The sequence below is a fragment of the Delphinapterus leucas genome, chromosome 20 (genome assembly GCF_059928025.1).
Source record: "Delphinapterus leucas isolate spDelLeu-1000000601 "Yukka" chromosome 20, BTC_Dleu_Yukka2, whole genome shotgun sequence".
In the NCBI taxonomy this organism is placed as follows: Eukaryota; Metazoa; Chordata; class Mammalia; order Artiodactyla; family Monodontidae; genus Delphinapterus; species Delphinapterus leucas.
The window spans coordinates 16,076,641-16,100,531 of record NC_143148.1 but is presented as its reverse complement, the minus strand read 5'-3'; the positions used below and the strand labels follow the sequence as shown (position 1 = coordinate 16,100,531).

The window sequence follows — 23,891 nt, the reverse complement described above, 5'->3', positions numbered from 1 at the left end:
GAGAGCTGTATTTATTTATTTATTTATAATTTATTTATTATTTATTTTTGACTGTGTTGGGTCTTTGTTGCTGCGCACAGGCTTTCTCTAGTTGTGGCAAGCGGGGGTTACTCCTGGTTGCGGTGCACAGGCTTCTCATTGCAGTGGCTTCTCTTGTTGTAGAGCACAGGCTCTAGGTGTGCAGGCTTCAGTAGTTGTGGCATGCAGGCTTAGTAGTTGTGGCTTGCGGGCTGTAGAGAGCAAGCTCAGTAGTTGTGGCACACAGGCTTAGTTGCTCCACGGCATGTGGGATCTTCCCGTACCAGGGCTCGAACCCGTATCCCCTGCATTGGTAGGCGGATCTTTAACCACTGAGCCACCAGGGAAGTCCCTACAGAGTGTTTTCTGAGCCTCAGTCAACAGCGGGAACAATTGGGACTGGCTTTATAGGAGGCGTGGTCATGTTCAGGCATGCAGGCTAAATTTATTCCTAGGAAAAAGGAGTGAAGGCTGGAGGCCAGCCTGTACGAAGCAGTAGAGGAGGAGGCAAGGAAAATGTCCAGTGAGTAGCGGGAGTCTAAGTCGCAGATTGCCTAGGGTTATGTCCCAGGCAGGGCATCTGAGCCAGTGAAAAACATCCAGAGGCCAATGTTGTTAGTATTCTGTGGGCAGGGGAGGGGTCAAGGACTGACAAAGTGGGGTCAGAGGATCGAGACTTTGAAGAGCTGCTTAGGGGATGGAGAAAAGCTTGAGGCCATGGGAGAAGCCAATTGAAAGTGGCAGAGGAGCGGTCACTGACAGTGGACTAAGGGAGGGGTCCACAGCTTAGTGTTACAAATGTTAGAAGCAAAGCATAAAGAACCTGAGGGTGTGTCTCAGGAGGGGAATGACGGCCAATGAAAAGCAGGCATAGGCGTGGCGCTGTCAAACTTCGCGGGGCGGGACCGGAGAGACCGAGCCAGAAATGAGACCCAAGCCAATGAAAATCCGCCAGGTGGGCGGGGCGTCGTCCTAAGGCCAAGGGTGGAGCCAATGAGACGCTCCGCCGCGTCCCCCATTGCCCCCGCCCCTGTGAGGCTAGTGCCGGAGCCATGGGCGGCCGTTAGGGGCGGGGCCTGCAGCTGCCCGCGCGCAGCTCGCGCCCTCCCCTTTGTGTCGCCATGGCGGCGGCATCGGCGACGAAGACGACGAGCGAGGGGTCCAGCGCGGCCGGCGCCTGAGGAGGCTACGCGACCATGGTGGTGAGGCGCCCACGCGGCCGTCAATCTGTCGGCGAAGTCAGTCTGTCCGCGCGGGGCCACGCCCCGCGCGCCCCGCCCCCGGCCCCGCCCGAGCCCGCGGCCTGCGCCGCCCCTCACCCCTCACCGCGGTCCCTCTCGTACCCCGGCCTGGTCTTGGGCCCGAGCTCTTACCCGAGCCCCACCCCCTCAGCGCGCATCCCCCTTCCACGCCCTGGATGGGGGTGACAGTGGCCGAAGACCCAGACTTGGGAGGAAAAAGGGCTGGTCCAGGGAAGGACCCCACATCCTCCAAGTGGCCCCCGCAGGGGCCTGCTGAGGCTCTCTGGGTCCTTCAACAGCCCCTATCCCAGCGCCATCCTCAGCGTCCTCATCCCAGCCTCCACCCCTCCCTGGCCTAGACCCCTACTCCTCCTCCTCCTACCATCAGCCGGTTTCTCATTCTTGAGCCCCACCCCCACCCGGCTTCATCCTCAGCCTGACCCTTTTCTTCTCTTTCTCGTCTTTCTCACCCCTTCCCAGTCCCTCTCAGCCAACCCTCCCTTATCCCCCATCAGCCTGAACCTTTACTTCAGCCTCTCCATCTGCTACCCTCCTCCCTACTCCACCCTAATCCCAAGCGTGCATTGTACCCCGATGTGATCCTTGGGTCCTCTCCATCTTCTTGTCCTCATCCACCCTCCCCCACCATCTCCCTCTCCCACCCTGCTGCTCCTGCTCATTCATCCATTCATTCCCTCATTCGCTCACTTAACATTCACTGAGACCTCTGTGTAGCCCCTTTGCTCCAGGCACAGAGAAAGTCAGATCCCCTCCTGCCTTGGGGAGCTTCATGGGCTGGAGAGGGACCCACCCAAGGGTGAGACCCAAAGGATGAAGTCGGCGTTGTAGAGATACGAAGGAGGGAGAGGCTAGAGCCCAGTCTGAGGAATCCTCATCTGGCAGATGGTTAATTTATTCATCAGATTTTACCCAGCCCCTGCTGTGTGACTGAGCTGGCACTGGGCATTGGGACCCAGAGAGGAATCAGGCACAACCCAACCTGTGAGGAGCATCAATTCTGTGCCCAGCTCTGTGCTGGGCAATGCTGGGGGACTAGGGACTCAGCCCCAGTCCAATGGGGGAGATGGACTCCTCCATTGGACTGTCACCAGACAGGGACATCTCAGAGTGCTCAAGGCTGTAATGAGGGAAGCTCAGGCAACATCAAGCCTGGGATGGGGGTGGCTCAGGGGATGCGGGAGTCCAGAAGAGGAGCCTGACACAACCTGAAGGGTCAGGGAGAACTTCCGAGAGGTGGGAACATGAGAGTTGAGACCTGAGGGATAAGTGAAAAGACAGGGAAAGGATGGGGAAGAGTGTTCCATGCAGCAGGACCAGCCTTTGCAAAGCCCTAGAAGGAAATGAGAAGATGGTACTTTTGTTGGACTCTTAGAAGTTTGAGAGCTCTGAGAGCAGAGGCAGTGGGAAGAGATGAGGCTGGAGAGGTAAACAGACCAGAATATTTAGACTTTAACTTTTTTCTTTTTTTTTGCGGTACGCGGGCCTCTCACTGTTGTGGCCTCTCCTGATGCGGAGCACAGGCTCCGGACGCGCAGGCTCAGCGGCCATGGCTCACGGGCCCAGCTGCTCCGCGGCATGTGGGATCTTCCCGGACCGGGACACAAACCCACGTCCCCTGCATCGGCAGGCGGACTCTCAACCACTGCGCCACCAGGGAAGCCCTAGACTTTATCTTAAAGACAACAGGGAGCCATTGAAGATTCATGACCTGTGGAGAGACAGAGGCAGATTTGTGTTTTGTGAAAGTTATACAGGCTCTTGTTGTGAAGAAGCTGGCTGGGAGGGAGAGGTGGAAGCAGGAAGACTGATAAGATGGGAGCAGTGACTGTCCAGATGTCTATGAGAGGCGTGGAGAGGCACATACGGGAGATGACTGTACTCCGCTGGGGCTACAGGAGGGTTTTAAGTGGGGAGAGATGGTACCAACATGCTCTTTCCCTAATTCACCCGTGGGCCCTGCTCTGCCAGCTCCCCACCCCAGACCACACACGAAGAAGCAGACCTACCCTCAGCCCAGCCTTTACCTCCCCCTGACCTACCCCTCTTCTCCCTGCTCAGGGCAGTGTATGGCGCAATTCGGGCCCGCAGGCCCAGGCTGACAGATAACAATGCTCCCGTTGTCTCTCTGCTCCCATCTCTGGGGGCCTCTGATTCTTCTTTCTGCTCTACAGGCTCGCAGCACTGACAGCCTGGATGGCCCAGGGGAAGGCTCAGTGCAGCCCCTGCCCCCAGCTGGGGGGCCCAGTGTGAAGGGCAAGCCTGGGAAGAGGTGAGAGGTGAGGGAGAGGCTCAACTTAGGAGGGGAACCAAGCGCAGGAGCCACTAGTGACCTGTCACCTGTCCCCCAGGCTCTCGGCTCCTCGAGGTCCCTTTCCCCGGCTGGCTGACTGTGCCCATTTCCACTACGAGAACGTTGACTTCGGCCACATTCAGGTATGGGGGCAGCACCAGGTGGGTAGGCAAGATCCCACCCAGCCCTGAAGCAGTATCAGCCACTTTACCGCTGAAACCTACCCTTGGGACTGGCTGCTCAGTGGCAGGAGCTGCAGGGCAGAAGGGGAGGGTTGTTCATTCATTCATTTGTTCCTTTATTCATTCAGCAACAACTTTTTGTTAAGTGTATGCTTTGTGCCAGGACCCTGTACTCTGACTAAGACATCACGAGGCCCTGCTTTTGGGGAGGCTTAGGAGGGGGACACAGACCCATCCTTAGATAATGCCGATCTGGAGAGGTCAGGGCTGGAAAAAAGTGAGACCCTCACCGGGACCTTTGTTTCCCTCTACAGCTCCTGCTGTCTCCAGAGCGTGAAGGTCCCAGCTTCTCTGGAGAGAATGAACTGGTGTTTGGGGTGCAGGTGACCTGTCAGGTGAGGCCACCCACCCCTGCCTCTCATCGAGCCTGGCGGACTGGTTGCCACAGTCCTCAGCTCAGGGTAATGGAACCATTGCTCCCTCCTGTCCTTCCCGCTCCCACAGGGCCGTTCCTGGCCAGTTCTCCGTAGTTATGATGACTTCCGTTCCCTGGATGCCCACCTCCACCGGTGCATATTTGACCGGAGGTTTTCCTGCCTCCCAGAGCTTCCCCCACCCCCAGAGGGTGCCAGGGCTGCCCAGGTAAACTACTTGTTGTCCCAGCCCCTACCTCAGCCAAGGTGTGTCCTCATCAGAGATGTGTGAAACCATCAAGGCAGGGGAATAGATAAATATTTAAGCACTGGTATGGCCCGAGTCCCAGCCAGTCAGAGGCCTTAGAGCTGCAGCAGGGTTCTGGAGACTCCCTTTAGTTGTAGGATCATAGGGAGTTCCCGGGGGTTCCATGGAAGGGTCAGAATGGCCAGACCAATGGGGGCACACGGGGACTTAGCATAGTCTGTTTAACCAATTGATATAACAGCATTTCAGTACTTAAGAGCGAACGGAGCAGCACCCATGCGTACAAGTTGAATTTCGGCTCTGCCAGAGGCGAGCTAGGGCAGTATAGGAGGGCAGTGGGCTGTCTTGGGTGGGGTCTTCTCACATAGTCCACTCTGACCACCTGCCCCCAGATGCTGGTGCCGCTGCTGCTGCAGTACCTGGAGACCCTGTCAGGGCTGGTGGACAGTAACCTCAACTGTGGGCCCGTGCTCACCTGGATGGAGGTGGGCCCGGGCAGGAGGGCTTGGAGCTGGGAGTGAGTGAGGAATGTCTGGGGAGCAAGAACCAGCCTGGGAGGGTGTGTGTGGGCACAGGAAAGAAACGAGTAGGAGTGGAGGAGACGCTGGTATTTCAGTGTCTGTGTGGGCGCTTGCCTATGAGGAAAAAATGTGTGTGCGCGCATGCGCGCACAGGTGTTGAGCTGTAGGGATGTGAGAATTTCAAGGTATATTGGTTAGAAATAGGTTTGGCTGTAGCTCACAGAATGCCGGGCTAAGAGTGGCTTAAAGCAGCAGGGTTGGTTTTTTTTTAAATTAATTAATTAATTTTATTTTTGGCTGCGTTGGATCTTCGTTGCTGCACGTGGGCTTTCTCTAGTTGCAGGGAGCGGGGGCTATTCTTCGTTGCGATGCACGGGCTTCTCATTGCGGTGGCTTCTCTTGTTGCGGACCACGGGCAGGCTCTAGGAGCGCGGGCTTCAGTAGTTGTCGCACATGGGTTTCAGTAGTGTGGCTCACGGGCTCAGTAGTTGTGGCTCGCGGGCTCTAGAGCGCAGGCTCACTAGCTGTAGCGCACGGGCCTGGTTGCTCCGTGGCATGTGGAATATTCCCGGACCAGGGCTCAAACCCATGTGCCCTGCATTGGCAGGCGGACTCTTAACCACTGCGCCACCAGGGAAGCCCTAAGCAGCAGGTTTTTAGATAGCAGATGTGCAGTGTCTGCTATGGAGGACGAGGGTGCAGGGGTGTATCAGAAAGACTTCGGGCAGGAGAGTCCTGGGACATGGAAAGGGCTTTGTTTTGGGAGGGGCAAGGATGTAGGTGTTTGACCAATAGCTCTGAGTGACAGGGGCTCTTGGGTGGAAGACAGGTGGTGGCCTCCATTGGGCATGGAGGAACCTTCTCTGTCTTTATTATTGCCTTTCTCTGGCCTCTCCCTGCCACATTCTCTTCCATCTCAGCTGGACAACCACGGCCGGCGACTGCTCCTCAGTGAGGAGGCCTCACTCAATATCCCTGCGGTGGCTGCTGCCCATGTGGTGAAGCGGTATACGGCCCAGGCACCAGACGAGCTGTCCTTTGAGGTGAGGCTGTGGAGGAGCAGACTCCAGCTGGGTCCCCACTTCCCCTGCGCCTTCTGACCCTCCCTTCTCACACCTGCCCACTCCCAGGTGGGAGACATTGTCTCAGTGATCGACATGCCGCCCACGGAGGATCGGAGCTGGTGGCGGGGCAAGCGGGGCTTCCAGGTGAGCCTGGCTTGGGGTGGACATGTGGGGTTGGGGCACCGCGCCAGCTCAGATGGCCCAGTCACTGACCCCAAACCCTCCTCAGGTCGGATTCTTCCCCAGCGAGTGTGTGGAGCTGTTCACAGAGCGGCCGGGTCCAGGACTAAAGGGGGGTGAGTGTCTTGGGCAAAGTGGGGAGGCCTTCCTGCATCCTTTGTCTGCCATCCATCCTTTCCACCCCTTGTTCGCCCCACAGATGCCGACGGTCCCCCGGGTGGTGTCCCAGCTCCCCAGGGTATCTCCTCTCTGACCTCAGGTAATGCAAACGAGGGGCGAGGCCCCTGCCTCCCACCCCATCAGACCGGGGGCTGCACTGACCCTGTTTGACCCGCCTTTACACCCACAGCTGTGCCCCGGCCGCGTGGGAAGCTGGCCGGCCTCCTCCGCACCTTCATGCACTCCCGCCCTTCCCGGCAGCGGCTGCGGCAGCGGGGCATCTTGCGGCAGAGGGTCTTCGGCTGTGACCTTGGAGAGCACCTCAGCAACTCAGGCCAGGATGGTGAGGCCCGGGCCCACCTGCCCTGCCCGATCCTCCCAGCCAGGCTGCAACCTGCCCAGCCCTGACCCCGCTGTTTCTCCCAGTGCCCCAGGTGCTTCGCTGCTGCTCTGAGTTTATCGAGGCCCATGGGGTGGTAGATGGAATCTATCGGCTCTCGGGTGTGTCATCCAACATCCAGAGGCTACGGTAAGGACCCTCCACCAACCCCTTCCCTCTGCAAACATTTATTGAGCATCATCTCTATTCCAGGCCCTGTGCCATGTGCTGGGGACACAGAGTTATTGGGAGGGCACAGGGTAGGGTTGGACCGGGGTGGGGGCAGGGAAGGCTTCCTTGAGGAAGTGACACCCCAGCTGAGGTCTGAAAGGTGAGAGCAGAGCAAGCACTCAAAGCAGAGGGGTCGGCCTTCACTGAGCACCTGCCACATCCAAGCGCTAGGCACTGGGGACGCAGTGGTGAATGAGACAACCAGAAAATCCTGCCCTCACGGGGCCCACGTGCTAGAGGGGGAGCCAAACAAGGAAATGAGAGAGTTTACAATAGGTGACAAGTGGTATGGAGGAAAAAAGACAGGGGTAAGCAAGATCATAATAAGAAAACGGGGGGGGGGTATTGTGGTTTTCAGTAGGGTGGGCGGAGAAGGCCTCCTGGGGGAGAGCTCGCTGTGGAGGAGGTAGGGAGCGAGCCATGTGCTTGTCCACGTCGGAGGGAACAGCCAGCGGGAGGGGAAAGCAGCAGGAGATGATGTCTGCGAAATGATTAGGGGCAGAGCATGCAGGGCCTTTTTTTTTTTTTTTTTTTTTTTTTTTTGTGATACGCGGGCCTCTCACTGTTGTGGCCTCTCCCGTTGCGGAGCACAGGCTCCGGACGCACAGGCTCAGCGGCCACGGCTCACAGGCCCAGCCGCTCCGCAGCACGTGGGATCTTCCCGGACCGGGGCACGAATCCGTGTCCCCTGCATCGGCAGGCGGACTCTCAACCACTGCGCCACCAGGGAAGCCCCATGGGGGGCCTTTTTGATGACTGTTAGGATTTGGGCTTTTACTGGGAGTAAGAGGGGAGCCACAGGATGGGTTCTGAGCCCAGGAGGGGCAGCATGCATAACAACAGTCAAAGAGGTGGGAAGCAGTGAGGCATGGGCTTCCAAGCTGACAGGAGGCTGTGAAGCAAGAGCGTGGAGCCTGGGGCAGTGAGAGATGAGGCCGAGGTCACGTGCATAGAGCTTTTACCTGAGAGGGTGGGACACCGCCAGGTTGTGAGCAGAGGCCGCTGGGATTTCAGCTGCATTTTCCAGTGTGACCTCTTGGAGCCAGGAAAATGGCACAACTTTGTGGACAGAGCCCTGTCACACTGTGGAGGCAGGTAGCCTTGGGTAGTTACAAGCAGGGCATCTCCCGCCTGAGCCTCAGTGTCCTCCTCTGTAAGTGGGGTGCCCTTGTCTTTGGCACGTAGGGTTGCTGGGGGCAGGGGGCTCAGTAAGGCCCTGAGAGCCTCTGAAGAGCCCAGCACAGGAAGAGGATTGCACCCACCTGGGGACACTTTGGGGGGCGGGGGAAGGACACGGCCAGGTGGGCTAGCTCTGACCCGAATCTTCCTCCTCCTTGACCTGGTGGCCTCAGGCATGAGTTTGACAGTGAGAGGATCCCTGAACTGTCTGGCCCCGCCTTCCTGCAGGACATCCACAGCGTGTCCTCCCTCTGCAAGCTCTACTTCCGAGAGCTGCCGAACCCCTTGCTCACATACCAGCTCTACGGGAAGTTCAGCGTGAGTGAGGGTGCTGGCAAGGTTGGAGGGTGCTGGGAGGCGTGCGGCCCCCCTCATTCATGCTCACACAATCTCAGGAAGCCATGTCAGTGCCTGGGGAGGAGGAACGCCTGGTGCGGGTCCACGACGTCATCCAGCAGCTGCCCCCGCCGCACTACAGGTAAACCAGGAGGGGCAGGGAAGGGCTGTGGTGGGCTCCCAAGGGAGTTGAGGCTCAGGCGTCCCCCTCCGCTTCCACCCCCAGGACCCTGGAGTACCTGCTGAGGCACTTGGCCCGCATGGCGAGACACAGTGCCAACACCAGCATGCATGCCCGCAACCTGGCCATTGTTTGGGCACCCAACCTGCTACGGTAAGCTGGCAGCTCACCAGCCTGCCCCCCTAGCTCCCTCCCACAGGCTGGGCCTTGAGTCTCCCCCTCCCCCTCCCCCACCCCAGGAACCCACCCAGCTTTTGCTCTCTTGTTCATTTCACATATTTCTTAAGTGTTGGATGCCAGTATGCCAGCCCCTGTTCTCAGCACCGGGGACACAGTAGTGAGCAGGAACCTGTGCTCTGGGCTCACATTCTCATGCGGGAGATGACAGTGAACCATTACAAGAAAAACCCAGAGCGCTGTCTGATGGTGATGAGTGGCAAGGAGAAAGATTACAAAGTGGGGAAGGGAGATCTGCAGGGCCATGGCATTTGAAATGTTTAGACTGGCAGTGAAGGATTCAGGAAGAAGTCTTCCATGGCCAGCAGCAGGGTAAGCCCCAGAGGATTTGATGGTGACCAAGACAGGCAAGTTCTCTGTTCTGGAGGAGTTCAGTTCTTCTTGGGAAACAGATAAGTAAATAAATAAAATAGATGGTACATGGTAGGTATAAGAACTACAGGAGAAAAAATAAAGACAGACCTGGAATATAGAGGTTTACAATTTTAAATGAAGTGGGTGGGGAAGACTCCATTGAGAAGGTAACATTTGAGTTGATACCTGCAGAAGGGGAGGGAAGGACCCATGTGGATATCTGAGGAAGAGCAAACTAGGCAGAGGGAATAGCAAGTGCAAAGGTCCTGGGGCTGGGTCAGGGCCTAGTGTTTTGGAGGAGCAGCAGAGGGGCCAGTGTGACTGGAGCTGAGTGAGTGAGGGAGGGGTTGAGGGGGAGGAGATGGTAAGGTCAGAGAGGTGATGGACCAGGTAGGGGAGGGACTTATGGGTTGTGGGTCATAGTGAGGACTTTGGCTTTTACCAGGAGTGAAATGCAGCCAGAAGAGGGCTCTGAGCCAGGAGGGCCCTGATCTGACTCAGGGGTTCACAGGCTCCCTCTGGCTGTGTGTGGGGAGCAGACTGTAGGGGCGGGATGGGAGCAGGGAGACCAGGGAGGAGGTTGTGTGATGGTCCAGGAGGGAGAGCATGGAGGCTGGGCCAGGGTGGGGGTAGTGGAGGAGCAGAGTTTAGATTCTGGATAGACTTTGTGGGTGGAGCCAACAGGGTCTGCTGAGACTGGATGTGGGTGTGAGGGAAAGACGGGCCAAGGACAATTCTAGGGTGTTTGGCCTGAACCACTAGAAGAAGTACACTGACTGAAATGGGATAGGCAGGGAGGGAGCAGGTTTGGGGAAGGGTTGAGAATGCAGTTTTAGTTTGACAGGGTCAGAGACATTGAATGATAGTCATTGCTTCCAAGGCTCCCTACCTCGCCTGGCCAGAACCCACCAGCTGGGGCTCGAGGCACCGGGCCACCCTCCCCGTCCTCCCATCCAGGTCCATGGAGCTGGAGTCAGTGGGGCTGGGGGGGGCAGCAGCCTTCCGGGAGGTGCGGGTGCAGTCGGTGGTGGTGGAATTCCTGCTCACCCATGTGGACGTCCTGTTCAGCGACACTTTCACCTCTGCTGGCCTTGACCCTGCAGGTATGCCCATCCACCCCCGATGTCCTGACTACTGCCCCCTCATTGTCCGGGCTGCAGCGGGAGGGCAGGTGGGCTCCCAGCCCCATCCCTATCCCACTGAAGCTGGACCTCCCTTCTGGCTCCTTGAGGACCCCGCCCCGGCCTCTCCCTCCCCTCCCCCCCCTTCTCATTTCAGCTCCTACGCTCAGGATCCCCACTTCTTGGCCCGGACATCGTTCTTCCTTCACCCCTTGTAGCTCCTGGGGGCGCTCGGGGCCTTGGGTCCACCTGGGAGGAGGTGGGAGGTCCCCAGACTTGACCCCGCCCCAGCCCCACCCAGACTCCCCGCCCTGCCCCGGACCCCAGCCCAGTCAGGATTCAGCACGTCGGAGGGCCCTCTGGCTCGAGGTAACTGAAGCCAGAGCCGCTGTCCTCGCTGGCTGCTGGGAGCTGCCTCCTCATCAGCTCGTTCTGCCTCACGCCTCCTCCTCACCTGCCTGCTGCCCACCCGTTCCCGCCTGATCCGCCCTGGCCCCCTGCCTTGCCAGCCCGGGTGGGCACGCTGCTGGGCCGGGGCTTGGGCTGTAGCGCTTGGCTTTGCCTGTGGCCTTGAATGGTCCCAGAGCTGACGGCTGCCCCCTTTCCCGACTTCCCAGGCCGCTGCCTCCTCCCCAGGCCCAAGTCCCTTGCGGGCAGCGGCCCCTCCACTCGCCTGCTGACGCTGGAGGAAGCCCAGGCTCGCACCCAGGGCCGGCTGGGGACGCCCACCGAGCCCACAACTTCCAAGGCCCCAGCTTCACCTGTGGAAAGGTGAGTGGGAGGCCTGGAAGGGGAGGGGCTCGCCGGGGGGCCCCAGCTCTCAGCCTGCCTCCTGTGTCTCACCCAAACTCCAGGAGGAAAGGGGAGAGAGGCGAGAAACAGCGGAAGCCTGGGGGTAGCAGCTGGAAGACCTTCTTTGCCCTGGGCCGGGGCCCCAGCATCCCCCGAAAGAAGCCTCTTCCCTGGCTGGGGGGCACCCGTGCCCGACCGCCACCTTCAGGTCAGAGGCCGGGCAGCTGGCGTGGTGGTCAGAGAGGCACTGCGTAGTGCCCCCCGTGACCCTTCTTCCTCTCCCTGCAGGCAGCCGACCTGACACCGTCACGCTGAGATCTACCAAGAGTGAGGAGTCTCTGTCATCGCAGGCCAGCGGGGCTGGTGAGCACAGGGCAGCGCTGCCTATGCCCAGGTGGAGCTGGGAGGGACTGGGGCCCTGAGCTGGCCTCCAAGTGGTGTTTTCAGATTTGGGGGTCTTGGGTTTTTTTCGTTTTTAATCTGGACATAGGTACAATAAGTTGGATAAAGCTTCACCCTTGTTTCCTGATGCACTATGATCACTGGTCCATTGCAGCGTCCTTTCAAAGTCCTTTATTCATCCCTTTTGAAAAAAAATTAAATAGTATAATGAACACCCATGAACCCACTGGCCAGAACTAAAAGAGCGCCACTGTGTTACCTGCGAACTCTTCCCCCTCCCACCTGCTGCCTCCCCACCACAGGCATCCTCTAAATTTGATAGTCTTCATCCCTTTGCATTTACAGTTTTATCACATACAGGTGCAGGCGTCAGTAACATACTGGGAAGTTCTCGTTGTTTTGAAACTTTAATTAAAGGGTACCATTAAAAGCGGTATCGTGCTGTATGTGGATTCACTCACCACCGCATTATAGGCTGCCGTCCGCGCTGCTGAGTATAGCTCAGCCTCCTCTCCGTCACTCTCTAGTGTTCCATGTGTGGGTGTCCCCTTGGGAGTTGCTTGTCCATCCTCCTCCTGATGGATCTGGGGGCTCTGATGAGCTCGCCCAGGAGTGGAGGTGCATACTGTACGGTATGCTCACGTCCAACTGTACAAGACAAGGCCCAAGTATTTCCCAGACGTGGTCGCCCCACGCTGTACTCCCAGCCACTGTGTATGAGATCTTGCTGGTCTCATGCTCACAGCCAGTGGGGTCGTCAGACTTCATTCTTGCCTTTGGGTCTGGAAGGATTCTCTTCATGGACTTGCCATTTATTTCCTTTATCACCCATGAGTCTGAACAGCTCTCCCTGGATTCCCAGCCATTGTGACCCTGTCCAGGGACGTGCCTCTTCATGTTATTTCCCCAACTTACTGGGTGGTGTGTCCTGTTCTCACTGATATATATGGGTATGTAAAGTTCTGACCCCTGACCCCTAACTGCGCCCCCCATACTGCCCTTCCAGGCCTCCAGAGGCTGCACAGGCTACGGCGACCCCACTCCAGCAGTGATGCTTTTCCTGTGGGCCCAGCACCTGCTGGCTCCTGCGAGAGCCTATCATCCTCCGAGTCCTCTGAGACCTCCGAGTCCTCCGAGACCTCCGAGTCCTCCGCAGCTGGGCTGGGGGCACTCTCCGGTTCCCCCTCACACCGAGCCTCAGCCTGGCTAGATGATGGGGACGAGCTGGACTTCAGCCCACCCCGCTGCCTGGAGGGGCTCCGGGGGCTTGACTTTGATCCCCTTACCTTTCGATGCAGCAGCCCCACCCCAGGGGACCCTGCACCTCCCGCCAGCCCGGCACCCCCGGCCCCCGCCTCTGCCTTTCCACCCAGGGTGACCCCCCAGGCCCTCTCGCCCCGTGGACCCACCGGCCCTGCCTCACCCATTGCCCTGGACATCTCAGAGCCCCTGGCTGTATCGGTGCCACCCGCTGTCCTGGAGCTGCTGGGGGCTGGAGGAACACCTGCCTCGGCCACCCCAGCACCAGCCCTCAGCCCCAGCCCAGGCCTGCGCCCCCATCTCATCCCCCTGCTGCTGCGTGGAGCTGAGGCCCAGCTGAGCGATACCTGCCAACAGGAGATCTGCAGCAAGCTGGCACTGACTGGTCCCCGGGGAGCCCAAGGCCAGCATGGTGAGTACTGTCCAGCCCACCTGATCCCGCACCCTCACAGCCCTGAGGCTGCGCCCAAGACCCTGCCGACTCCTCTTCCCACTCCTCTCCTAGGTGCTGGTATGGATTCACCGCTGCTGCCCCCACCCCTGTCCCTCCTTCGTCCTGGGGGGGCCCCGCCCCCGCCTCCCAAAAACCCAGCGCGCCTCATGGCCCTGGCCCTGGCTGAGCGGGCTCAGCAGGTGGCTCAGAGACAGAGTCAGCAGGAGCAGGGCAGCACCCCGTCTGCTTCCCACTCCCCTTTCCATGGCTCGCTGTCCCTGGAGGTGGGCAGTGAGCCCCCAGGGACCTCAGGGAGTGGGCCACCCCCCCGCTCCCTAGCCCACCCAGGTGCCTGGGCTCCGGGACCCCCACCCTCCCTACCAAGACAACAAAGCGATGGGAGCCTGGTGAGGAGCCAGCGGCCCACGGGGACCTCAAGGAGGGGACCCAGGGGCCCTTCCCAGGTCAGTGCCCAGCTCAGGACAGGTGGGAGGTACAGGGATGTGCCAGAGATGGCAGCCCACTTCCTGTGTTCTGTCCCCCCACAGGTTCCTACCCCTGGCTTCTTCTCAGCCCCCCGGGAGTGCCTACCATCCTTCCTCGGGGTCCCCAGACCAGGCTTGTACCCCCTTGGCTCCCCATCCTTCCAGCCCAGCTCCCCAGCCCCAGTCTGGAGGAGCCCCCTGGGTCCCCCTGCACCACTGGACAGAGGAGAGAACCTGTACTATGAGATCGAGGCAGGCGAGGGGTCCCCTTACTCTGGTCCCACCCGGTCCTGGAGTCCCTTGCGTTCCATGCCCCCAGATAGGCTCAATGCCTCGTATGGCATGCTTGGCCAATCACCACCACTCCATAGGTCCCCCGACTTCCTGCTCAGTTACCCACCCCCCCCCTCCTGCTTTCCCCACGACCACCTTGGCTACTCAGCCCCCCAGCACCCTGCCCGGCGCCCCACCCGACCTGAGCCCCTCTATGTCAACCTAGCCCTAGGGCCCAGGGGTCCCTCACCCGCCTCTTCCAGCTCCTCCTCCCCTCCGGCCCACCCCAGAAGCCGCTCTGATCCTGGTCCCCCAGCCCCCCGCCTCCCCCAGAAACAGCGGGCCCCCTGGGGCCACCACACCCCTCACAGGGTGCCTGGGCCCTGGGGCCCTCCAGACCCTCTCCCCTACAGGGCAGCCCCACCAGCCTATGGAAGGGGGGGCGAGCACCACCGAGGGTCCTTGTACAGGAATGGGGGGCAAGGAAGGGAGGGGGCTGGTCCCCCACCCCCCTACCCCACTCCCAGCTGGTCCTTCCACTCTGAGGGCCAGACCCGAAGCTACTGTTGAGCCAGAGCTGGGAGAGACCTTCCTCCTTTCTCTTCTCCCTCACTGATCTTGGTCCAACCTAATCCCTTGTTTTGTATTTTCTTGAGCTCCTGACCCCTACCCCAGGTTTCTAACTTTGTAACTTGCCTCTGATGTGGGTCCCTAACCTGTTATCATAGCTTACCTACCCTGGGCTGAAGGGCATGCCCATCACCCCACCACCCTCCATCCTGGGGGCTCTTGCACAAATCTGAGAGGGTTAGGCTGACTCCCTGTCCTCCCTTTCTCTCCAGGAGTTCCCAGCATGTCCTGTCCTGTGCACAGGGGGTGGGGGGACAGCTCCTGCCATCTCCCCCCACATACCCCACTAAACCATCTGACAAAATTAATGAATAAAAATGGTGAAAATGTGGCTGCTAGTGTCATGCTGGGGCCAGGCTCAGTGAATAAAGAGGCAGTAACAGATGGGTTGCTTTCTCATTTTATCATTTCAGCAGGTGCTAAGTGGCGAGTCACTCCTGGGAGACTCTGAGGGGTAACATCTGCAGAGAAGGGCCATGGGTGCCCGGACAATTTGTGTCAGGAGTGGGATTGAGCCTGGGCCTGTCTTCAAGTTGGCATCCGCCTTGTAGCTCTGCTATGATCTCCAGCAGATCCATCCTGGGGGTGGGGGACGGGGTTGGTGGCGGGCAGGTGAGGGTTATCTCAGGGATGAGGAAGGGGCCTGTGGCCATCCCACCAGTGCCCCATTTCTCACTTCTGCAGGCTGGAGAAGAGACTTCCTCTGATCAGCTCAGGGCTGGGCGCCTGCAGGAGTAAAAGACTAGAGCTGCCACCCGGTGGCCACGGAGCTCAGGATGGCCCTGGGAGGGTGGGGTGGGGCAGGGGCTGGGCTCAGGGTCCTCTGCTTCACCTGCCCACGTGGCCTTCCCTGCCAGCAGTCTCCAGGGTGTGGGAAGCCTCCCTGTGGGTCAGTAGGCAGGGGGTGGGCTCACAGGGCTGGGGGTCAGCAGGGCAGCCCTGTGTGTGTGCCACCGCGGCCCCTGCAGGGCTTGGATCTCGGCTGAGAACTTCCTCTCAAACTGCTCCTCAGAGCTCTGAGTCCCCAGCAGGGAGGCTGAGTCCTGAAGGCTGGAGTACAGGGCAGGGCCCTGGGGGAAGCAGGGTTGGTTGGGGGTCACGGGTCATCGAGTGGACAGTTGGGGGTCCCAGCGGGTCCCTGGTCAGAGGAGAGGCAGCCAGGGAAATTGGGGTTGGTGACAACTGGAGGGAGGGGTCACAGGTGAGCAAATGGTTGGTGGCACAGGGCTCAGGGCGTCCATACTGTTGATCTGGGCTCCAGGCAGCGGTCCAGGCTGACGCTGGCTGTGGGGCTGTGCCCTGGGCAGAGGCTGGGGCTGGGACTCGAGCTGCTGCCTAGAGAGTCCCAGGCTGCACCCCTCTGGACTTTGCTGTGGCCCGTGACCTGCAGAGAGCGACGGCAGAGAGCTGGCATGGTTGCCCAGGTGCCCCACAGCTCCCTTGGTCCTCCACATGCCTGTCCTGGCTCCTACCTGGGATGCGGAGGGGCCTGGGGACATCACAGGGGGCACAGGCCTGAGTGCAGTCTTGGCTCTGGGGGAACAGACCAGTTGGTTGGAATGGGGTGGGGTCACAGCTGACCTGTGCTTAGCACCTGCTACCATCCCCTCCTTGCCCTCTAACCTGGTGGAGACCCCTGGGGTGAAGGGCACAGTGTGGTCCAATCCATTGGGGAGCTCACCTCAGAGGCTGAGTCCTGTGGAGAGGAGGCTGGGTGTGGGACACGGGCCCTGCCTGAGGTTCCAGGGCTACCACCCACCCTGGCCGACCCGCCCTATACCTGAGCCATGGCCTTCCTCAGCAGGTATTGTGTACTCGGCAGGCTGCCCCAGTGGTCAGCAGGCCCTAGACCCAGCCCAGCCCGAACCAGGGCCTGGTAGGGGGCTGGCACCAGGGGGTCCAGAGCTGGGCTCTCACCGGTCTCCAGTTCAGCCTTCACCGGCCTCCAGTTCAGGCCCTTCTCTTCCAGCCCGGGGAAGCTCTCTTGTGAGGAAGCATGATTGGGGGACCCAAACGGGTGGGGGCCTCACTGGGGCAGGGAGCGGGGTCACTCGCTGACCAGTGAAGACCTCCTGGGCCAGGATGCAGAAGCTGTAGAGGTCTGAGGTGGCGGCAGGCGTGTTACCGCAGATGAGCTCAAGTAGCAACCATGGGTACAGTTCGGGAGGTGGGGGCAGCCCTGGGCCTGGACCTGGGCCTCCCCACGGGTAGCCCTGCTGTGGCCTGTGGAGGCCAAGGAACCTGGTGAGCCAGTGGCCGCCGGACAGGGACGCAGGGGCAGGCAAGTGAGGCAGGCGCTCACCTGGGCCGCAGCCAGGGTTGGTGCCCACCTTGGCCAGGCCTGGCTGCATCAACTGCACAGCATGGGAGCTGAGGCCTCCAGGAGCATGCCAGCGGCCTGCAGGAACAGCAGGAGCTGAGGCCTCCAGGAGCATGCCAGCGGCCTGCAGGAACAGCAGGAGCTGAGGCCTCCAGGAGCATGCCAGCGGCCTGCAGGAACAGCAGGGCCTCCAGCACCTGCAGCGGCAGGTGGCCAGGCAGCAGGCCGGCACAGGGCAGGGGCCCCCTCTCTTGGTCCCAGCCACACGGGTTCGAAGAGAAGGCACAGCCCCGACGGGTCGGCCGAGGGGCTCAGTGCCGTCAGCAGCAACAGGCTGGGGTGGTGCAGGGCTCTGGGCAGGCAGAGAGCAGGCCACTCGTGAGGAGGCCCCAACCCACACGGGGCAGGGGGCTGCCCTCGGGCACAGATCACCACGCACCAGGGGCTGACGATCTGCCTCAGCCACCAGACGGAGGGGAAACCGAGACCCCGGGTCACACAGCCTGGCAGTGGTAGAACCAGCACCCTGTCTGTGGTATCCCTCCCTACGCCTGCCTCCTCTCAGAGGCCTACAAGACAGTGCACAGAACTGGGTACCCACTTGCCCATGGGGAGGGGTCACACCAGTAGGAGGGCTTCATGCCAAGCGCTGGCCCAGAGGTGAAGACTGTAACCGCGGCCACTGCCACACTCCCTGCGCTTCTGTTTCCGAAACACTTGAGTCGGGAGGGCAGGCAGGAGACTGCTCTGCAGGACTGGGCTGGCCTGGCGGGAAGGCTGGGGTGACGTACCTGCAGTGCTGAAGGTCAGGCAACAGCACGTCAGGCTGGGCTCCAGGTGCCTTCAGCTGCCACACGGTCACGGTCACGGTCACGGGGTGGCCCCTCCACAGGAGGCTGGAGAAACGGGGAGGGGGAGAGAGTGTGGGTCTGAGACAAGGGGATTTTCCCTGTAAGGGGAGAGGAGAGCTGGACTCTCCCCCGAGCTCTGCTGCACAGCCAGGCAGGCGTGTGGGAGGGGTCTCTCTCTCACTTGGCCATGAGGGTGTGGGAGCTGCTCTCATAGGTGCGGTCGGGCTCGCCCCGGGCTGGCAGCCGCTCCTCGGGGTCCACCTGTTACCAGCCCCAGTGGCCACAAGCTGCTCCGCTGGGGGTGGGGAGCGGGACCATGAGGCAGGAGGAGGACGGAGTGGTCCCCGCTCCCTCCAACATCTCCCGCTTACCTGGCCGAACCCTACGGCTGGGATTTGGGGGGTTCTCCTGATCTGCTCCGGCCTCCGTGCCCCGGGGTGAAGGGCCGTCTGAGAGTAAGTCCAGGGTAGCTGGGAGCGGCGGGTGGGCAGGCTTCGGGATGTGGGCTGTTACCTGTCGGCCTGCATCAGCCGCTCACTGCCACACAGGCTCCGTCCAGAGCTGGCCTGCAGCTGGCCCAGCGGGGCCGTGGGTGCCAGCTCACTGCCATGCACCAGTGCTGATGTGTGGGCACGGCAGAGCTGTAACGGCTCCAGCACCCGGACAGGGGGTGGCCCGTGGGGTGAGGCAGGGTGGGGCGCCCGCCCTGACGCCCTCACCCCACCCCGGCCACGGCTCACCTCCCAGCTCTGCTTGGCACCGCCTTGCTCTGCCCACTCCCGAGGGCTGCGACCCTGCTGGTCGTGCAGACGCAGGTCACCCCCCGCCTGCAGCACGTGCAGCATCACCAGGCTGCGGCCCGAGAAGGCGCCCGCGTGCACAGGTGTGCTGCCGTCCAGGCAGCGGCTGCAGCAGAACGATGAGAACAGTGATGGATTAGGAAAGGGACAGGAGGTGGCAGGGGGGAGGACTGAGGGATAAAGGGGTCACCACGATCATGGGAGGTGGCTATCAAGATGGGGGCTCACTTGGGAACACAGTGGAGTCTGAGAGGGTGAGAGGATAGCGGTGAGCATGGGAGGCAGTGGGAGAATGGGAATAGTCACTGGAGGATAAGAAGGGGGGAACTGAGAGAACAAGGTGGGGGCTGGTCACTGGGGATGGGAGGGTCATCAGGGGATGGAAGGGGGTCTGAGGGAGAGAGGCCTCTGGGGAAGACAGCCCTGGCTCTCAGGTTCCCTGGGACTCAGACTCAGGGCGCTGGGAGTGTGGGGCATCACCGCCTGTCCACTCACTGGTTGGGGCTGGCACCAAAGGCCAGCAGGAGCTGCACGGCAGAGCTGTGGCCCAGCAGCGCCGCGAGGAAGAGCGCCGTCTGCCCAGCAGAGTTCTCACCATCTACCTGGACAACGGAGGGGCAGCAAGGTTGAGGATTACCCCTGCCCTTTACTCCGGGGGCAGAGGTCCTCTCCCAGTTCCCTGCCCCCACAGCCCCTCCTTGACTGGGTGATCCTTGACTCCAGGTTCCGTCTCTATGTCCTAGAATGCCCACCTTCCAGCTGCTGGGGACTCTGCCTCGGAATCCATCTCAACACAGTCCTCACCATTAAGTCCACAGAACTGGAACAAGGTGACATCTACCTGCTATGCCAATATCCATCCCCCATCCCAGAGGTGTCAAAATCACACCAAGGTACCCAGGGGCCAGGAGGAAGTGGACTTCATGGGCACTTGGGCTTATAGGAGCCTCGTGCACCGTCTAGGGCAGGCAGGCTCCACCCAGCTCTACTTCACTATATGAATACGGGTCCCATGTGGTCAGTACCAAATTCAAGAAAAGCAAACTCTCTGGATTTTGTCACGAAATCTCTCAAGTTTATTTTTGAACACTGCATTTAAGAGCTGAATCCAGGTAGTAACCTCCTCTGGATTCAGCCTCCATGCCCTTGCCAATCCCCTACTCACCGTCATCCTGCTCAGAGCCCCCCTCCCAACCCTTCATCTCCACACCCATCATGTCCCAAGCCCTGTTTCTCTGCATGCATCATCCCTGAGTGCCTCTTCCTCCAGACTCTATCCCATATACCCATGGTGTCTCTGTCCTTGCATTCCTATGTAACTGGCAGACACAGCTAATTAATCATGTACTTGGTCCAACCTAGCTTGGTCTCTGCCGCAAAATCCCTCCAAATGTGGTCCTTCAGGAACCTCTGAATATCATATTTACTGCATCCTATTTTACTCAGTAGCCTGCCATCTTTTGCAATGGCATCCTAACTGGTTTTCTGCATTTGTTTGGCACTGCAGAGGGATCATCTTAAAACACAAATCATTTCACAATATAATCATTACGATAATCACTTCATTTCACATATAACCTTATACAAGTTGTTCCAAAACAGAAAAATAGAAAAAGAGGGCAAGGCTCATTTTTATGAGGCTAGTACGACCTTAACTCCAAAACCAGATGAGAGTTTCCAGAATCAGAACTGAAGCTATATATCAATTCAATTTATGATCATATACGCAAAGCCCCTAAATAAAGTAAAAAGGGTAACCCAATCGATTTATTCCCAGAAAGCAAGGATGATTCAACAAAAGAAAATCTATCAATGTAACAAAACACACTCATGAATTAAAGGACAAAAATCACGTACAACTGCATCAGTAGAAAAAAGCACTTGATAAAATTCAATGCCTACTTATGATTAGGGAGAAAAAAAACCCACCGCAGAAAACTAAGAATAGATGGGAACTTCCTTACTTGATAAAAATTACAAACCAAAACCCAAAGAGCAAGCATGGTACCTAGTGCAGAAACATAGGCTCTTCTCTTTAATATCAAGAACAAGGAAAGAGATGTCCATTGACAGCAAGGTTTGGGGGTTCTGGCCAGTACCTTATGACAGGAAAAAGAGATTGGAGTTTAAAGATGGAATAGCTGAGACCAAACTGTCACCGTCTGCAGATAACAAAAAAGGAAAAGAATCAACACACAATTACAACTATTAAGCAAGTTCAGAAAGTGGCTGGATACACAATCAACTTACAAAAATCAATGAAAAACAGAAACTAAATTTGATAGTGTTAATTTCCTGCCTGCAACTCCGATGGTTTCCAATCACACACAGAACAAAATCCAACAAAATTCGCACCCCTCTTAAGGCCCTTTCCTGTCTGTACCTGCTGCCCCCTCAGCTTCAGTTCTCTCCCTGAGTCCCCTTGCCCCTTGCTGCTACTTACACATACCCAGTGTGTTTTGACTTCAGGGTCTTTTCACTGGCTATTCCATCTTTCTGGAGTACTCTTCCCCCAGCTGTCTGCGTGACTGACTCGTACTGTGGGACCCAGCTATCACCCTATCTGAAAGGCCATCCCCTTTACCTCTCCTTCCTACGCCATTCTCATCACTCTCTTAAATTCTCATATTAGATTTCATTCACAATGACCCAGAAGGTCAGGTTTACCCATAAATCCCCATCGCAGACAACAGAGCCTTGGCACACGATAGGTGCCTGCTACACAATTGTTGACTGGCCAACTGAAGTCGCACCCTCCGTTCTGCCCCTTGATCTTGTCCCCCCAGGCAGTTCCAGCAGCCAAACTCTCACCTCTCCAAAGGAGCCAGGTGAGGCCCCAGCCTGGGCCCCTGGCCATAGCCAGGCGATGCAGACGGCCCACCTGGCCTCCTGGATCCCGAACGGAGCCCAGCTCCACGGGGAAGCGAGAACGCAGTGAGGGCATCTGTGGGCTCTGGACTCAGCTCCTGGCCAGGGATCAGCTAGCGGGTCTCATGAGGGCATGAGGAAGTGAAGGACTAGACCTCTGGGGGGCAATAAAGACAGAGCTGGCTGGGAGTCCAGGGGGGCAGACTGAGAAAAAAAGGCAATTCAGAAGGGGTCTGCTTGGGAGAGAGGCATTAGAATGAGAAAAGGGGTGGGCTCTGGGACAGCTACGGAACAGGTCAGGGGTCCAAGGGAGTCTGGGAGTGAAGAGGATCTATGGAAATCTGAGGGCTGGGCACTCCGTCTGGGAGAGAGGGTGTAAGGGCTACGGGGATAGGATTTGGGCCAGGGAAAGGAGTCTGGGGGCTTGGGAAGAGGGTCTGAAGACTACCTAGGGGCTGGAGGAAGAGGGGTCTGAGGGTTAGGACCTGAGAGGGGCTGGGGTCTACGGGCTGTGAGAGGGAGGCGTCCAAGGGAGGAGGACAGTCTGAGGGCAGGGTCTGCAGGCTTGAGGAGGGATCTGAGGGTCTGAGGGTAGTGGCTGGGGTCTGTCACCTGGGAGAGGGTCTGAGGGTTGGGGGCGTGGGCTGAGGTTTAGGGAAGCGTCTGTATGCTAGGATGGGGTCTGTGGATTATGAGAAGGGACGGAGGGAAAGAAGGGGTCTGAGGACTGCATCCGTGGGCCGAGGGAAGGGAGCGCATAATGAAGACAGGGTCTGATAAAGGGGTGGGTCTGAGGGCGTAGGAGGGGTGGGAAGGACGGGAGGAGTGTGAGGGAGGGGGAGGTCTGAGGGCGGGGGTCTGTGGGCTGGGGAAGGGGCCTGGTGGACAGCTGAGGGCCCAGTCGCTGCAGCTTTGTACCTACCGTTGGGCTCCGAGAGCGATCCCCACGCGGCTGCCACGTGACCCCGTGCACTAGTTCTGGCGTCCTGAGCGGGAATCCTAGGCTCCTGCGCACCAGCTGTCTCTGGCCACCTGTGCGCTTGCGCAGTAGCCTCCCTCCCCTGAGAGCTGCTCCTGCGGCCCTGAGGTGCCCCGGTAGGAGAGACAGCAGTGGCCACCCCAGAGCTACTGACTGCCCCCTAATGTTACCGCCTTCTTGTTTGGGCTGGCGGGCCCTTTATGATCCCTGCCCTTGGCTGTCTTTCCATGCTTTTCACCCACACCCATGGGCGGTTTCCTCCATCTCAGCCCCAGCCTCTCTTCTTTGCCCCACAATGTCCTGATACTCTGCCTCTCTCTGGACGTTCCCTGGGGCCCTCACACCCACTGGGTCCCACGCTGGCCTCAGTATCTCCCCCAAACTGCATCTCCCCCCAGATCCCCATCTCAGAGTTGGACCCACTGTCCCCTCTTTAAGCCAGAGCCCTGGGCCTGGCCCTGAATGTCTCCCTCAAATCCAGCCTATCAGCTCCACGGCCCTTCCGCTCAGCCTCCTGATTGCTCTTTCCACCAGCCCCCTCCTCCCTTCCCCACACCCTGCCCTGCTCTACCCACCTGCCAGGATTCCCTACCCCAGCTTCCCCTGGGCTCTCAGGCGGAAAGCTCGAGGTCCACTCGCCGTGCTGCAGCCAAGGGACTCTCACTAAAGCCCAACCTGACTCTGTCCCTCCCCTGCTTCAAAGCCTCCTTACTCCCCAGTGCCCTTGGGACAGAGTCGATACCCTGCAGTGTGGCACTAAAGACTGCATCTTCTGGCCCCCCAGTCTCCATCCTTGTCCCCCGACTCTGCAATCTGTTTATGCACATGCCCTTGTCCTGGAATGCCCTTCTCAGTATTTACTTGGTTAGTCTTAAGAATTCTCTGGGACGCCCTCTTGATCACCAGGTGTCTCCTCTGGCCTCCTACAGCCTCCAGGCTTTTCCCAACGTTGCCCTGATACTCTGCCTGGGCTCCCCTCATCACAGCCCTGACCACCCTGGGCTGTCGCTGTCTGAAGATGGGTCTGTCTACCCCTACTGGACTAAGAGCTCTGTGAGGCCAGGCCTGGGGTTGTGTTTGGTCACTGTTGTGTCCCTAACACTGTTCACCTGGAAGCCTAGCTCAGAAGGAGATTCAGTAAATGCTTATTAAATGAGAGAGTGGCTTGGTTCTTCTCTCTGTCCCTCCGTGGACGTGTGGCCTTAGCCCAGCCTCTAGATTTCAGTGCCTCAGTGTCTGCTCTTCATCTGTGCTCTTCACCTGGGCGTCCACTGGAGTAAAAAAATTCCCACGTGAGTCACTAACTGGCTGAGTAGAGCTGACCCCAGGCCCATCGCAGGATCGTCTGCCTCAGGGTTGGTGGGGGAGCTCATTAGTCTTTGATCAATGCCCTTGCTATGCTCTAGGGTCATCTAAAGATCTC

The 23,891-nt window shown here is 59.0% G+C and overlaps 2 protein-coding genes across 2 annotated transcripts; one reads left to right on the top strand and one right to left on the bottom strand.

The window, feature by feature from the left end:
* Positions 1-1,285: 1,285 nt before the first annotated feature.
* ARHGAP33 (Rho GTPase activating protein 33) lies at positions 1,286-15,232 on the top strand. The gene is made up of 21 exons (XM_030761344.2): positions 1,286-3,549; positions 3,629-3,713; positions 4,067-4,147; positions 4,257-4,394; positions 4,826-4,918; positions 5,875-5,997; positions 6,085-6,162; positions 6,248-6,314; positions 6,398-6,457; positions 6,548-6,700; positions 6,784-6,886; positions 8,320-8,464; positions 8,542-8,624; positions 8,709-8,816; positions 10,212-10,357; positions 10,993-11,146; positions 11,230-11,375; positions 11,456-11,530; positions 12,576-13,241; positions 13,335-13,726; positions 13,811-15,232. Exons 1-21 carry the CDS (start codon positions 3,389-3,391, stop codon positions 14,588-14,590), a joined length of 3,837 nt encoding a protein of 1,278 aa, XP_030617204.1. The 5' UTR covers positions 1,286-3,388; the 3' UTR covers positions 14,591-15,232.
* On the bottom strand, positions 15,082-21,565 carry LOC111180549 (inactive serine/threonine-protein kinase TEX14-like). The gene is given in 18 exon segments (XM_089902262.1): positions 15,082-15,229; positions 15,327-15,376; positions 15,894-16,034; positions 16,332-16,346; positions 16,431-16,598; positions 16,600-16,629; positions 16,702-16,873; positions 16,953-16,977; positions 16,980-17,048; positions 17,134-17,204; positions 17,206-17,322; positions 17,762-17,866; positions 18,003-18,080; positions 18,082-18,116; positions 18,193-18,244; positions 18,335-18,727; positions 19,117-19,232; positions 21,434-21,565. Coding segments are annotated over 18 exon segments (1,917 nt in total).
* Positions 21,566-23,891: the final 2,326 nt, after the last annotated feature.

Bases quoted from the DNA above. Each gene is read 5' to 3' on its own strand.
- ARHGAP33 (XM_030761344.2), top strand. From the start codon at position 3,389: ATGCTCCCGTTGTCTCTCTGCTCCCATCTCTGGGGGCCTCTGATTCTT. The intron at 6,163-6,247 runs GTGAGCCTGGCT...AACCCTCCTCAG, and splicing joins GGGGCAAGCGGGGCTTCCAG to GTCGGATTCTTCCCCAGCGA. The intron at 6,315-6,397 runs GTGAGTGTCTTG...TTCGCCCCACAG, and splicing joins GGGTCCAGGACTAAAGGGGG to ATGCCGACGGTCCCCCGGGT.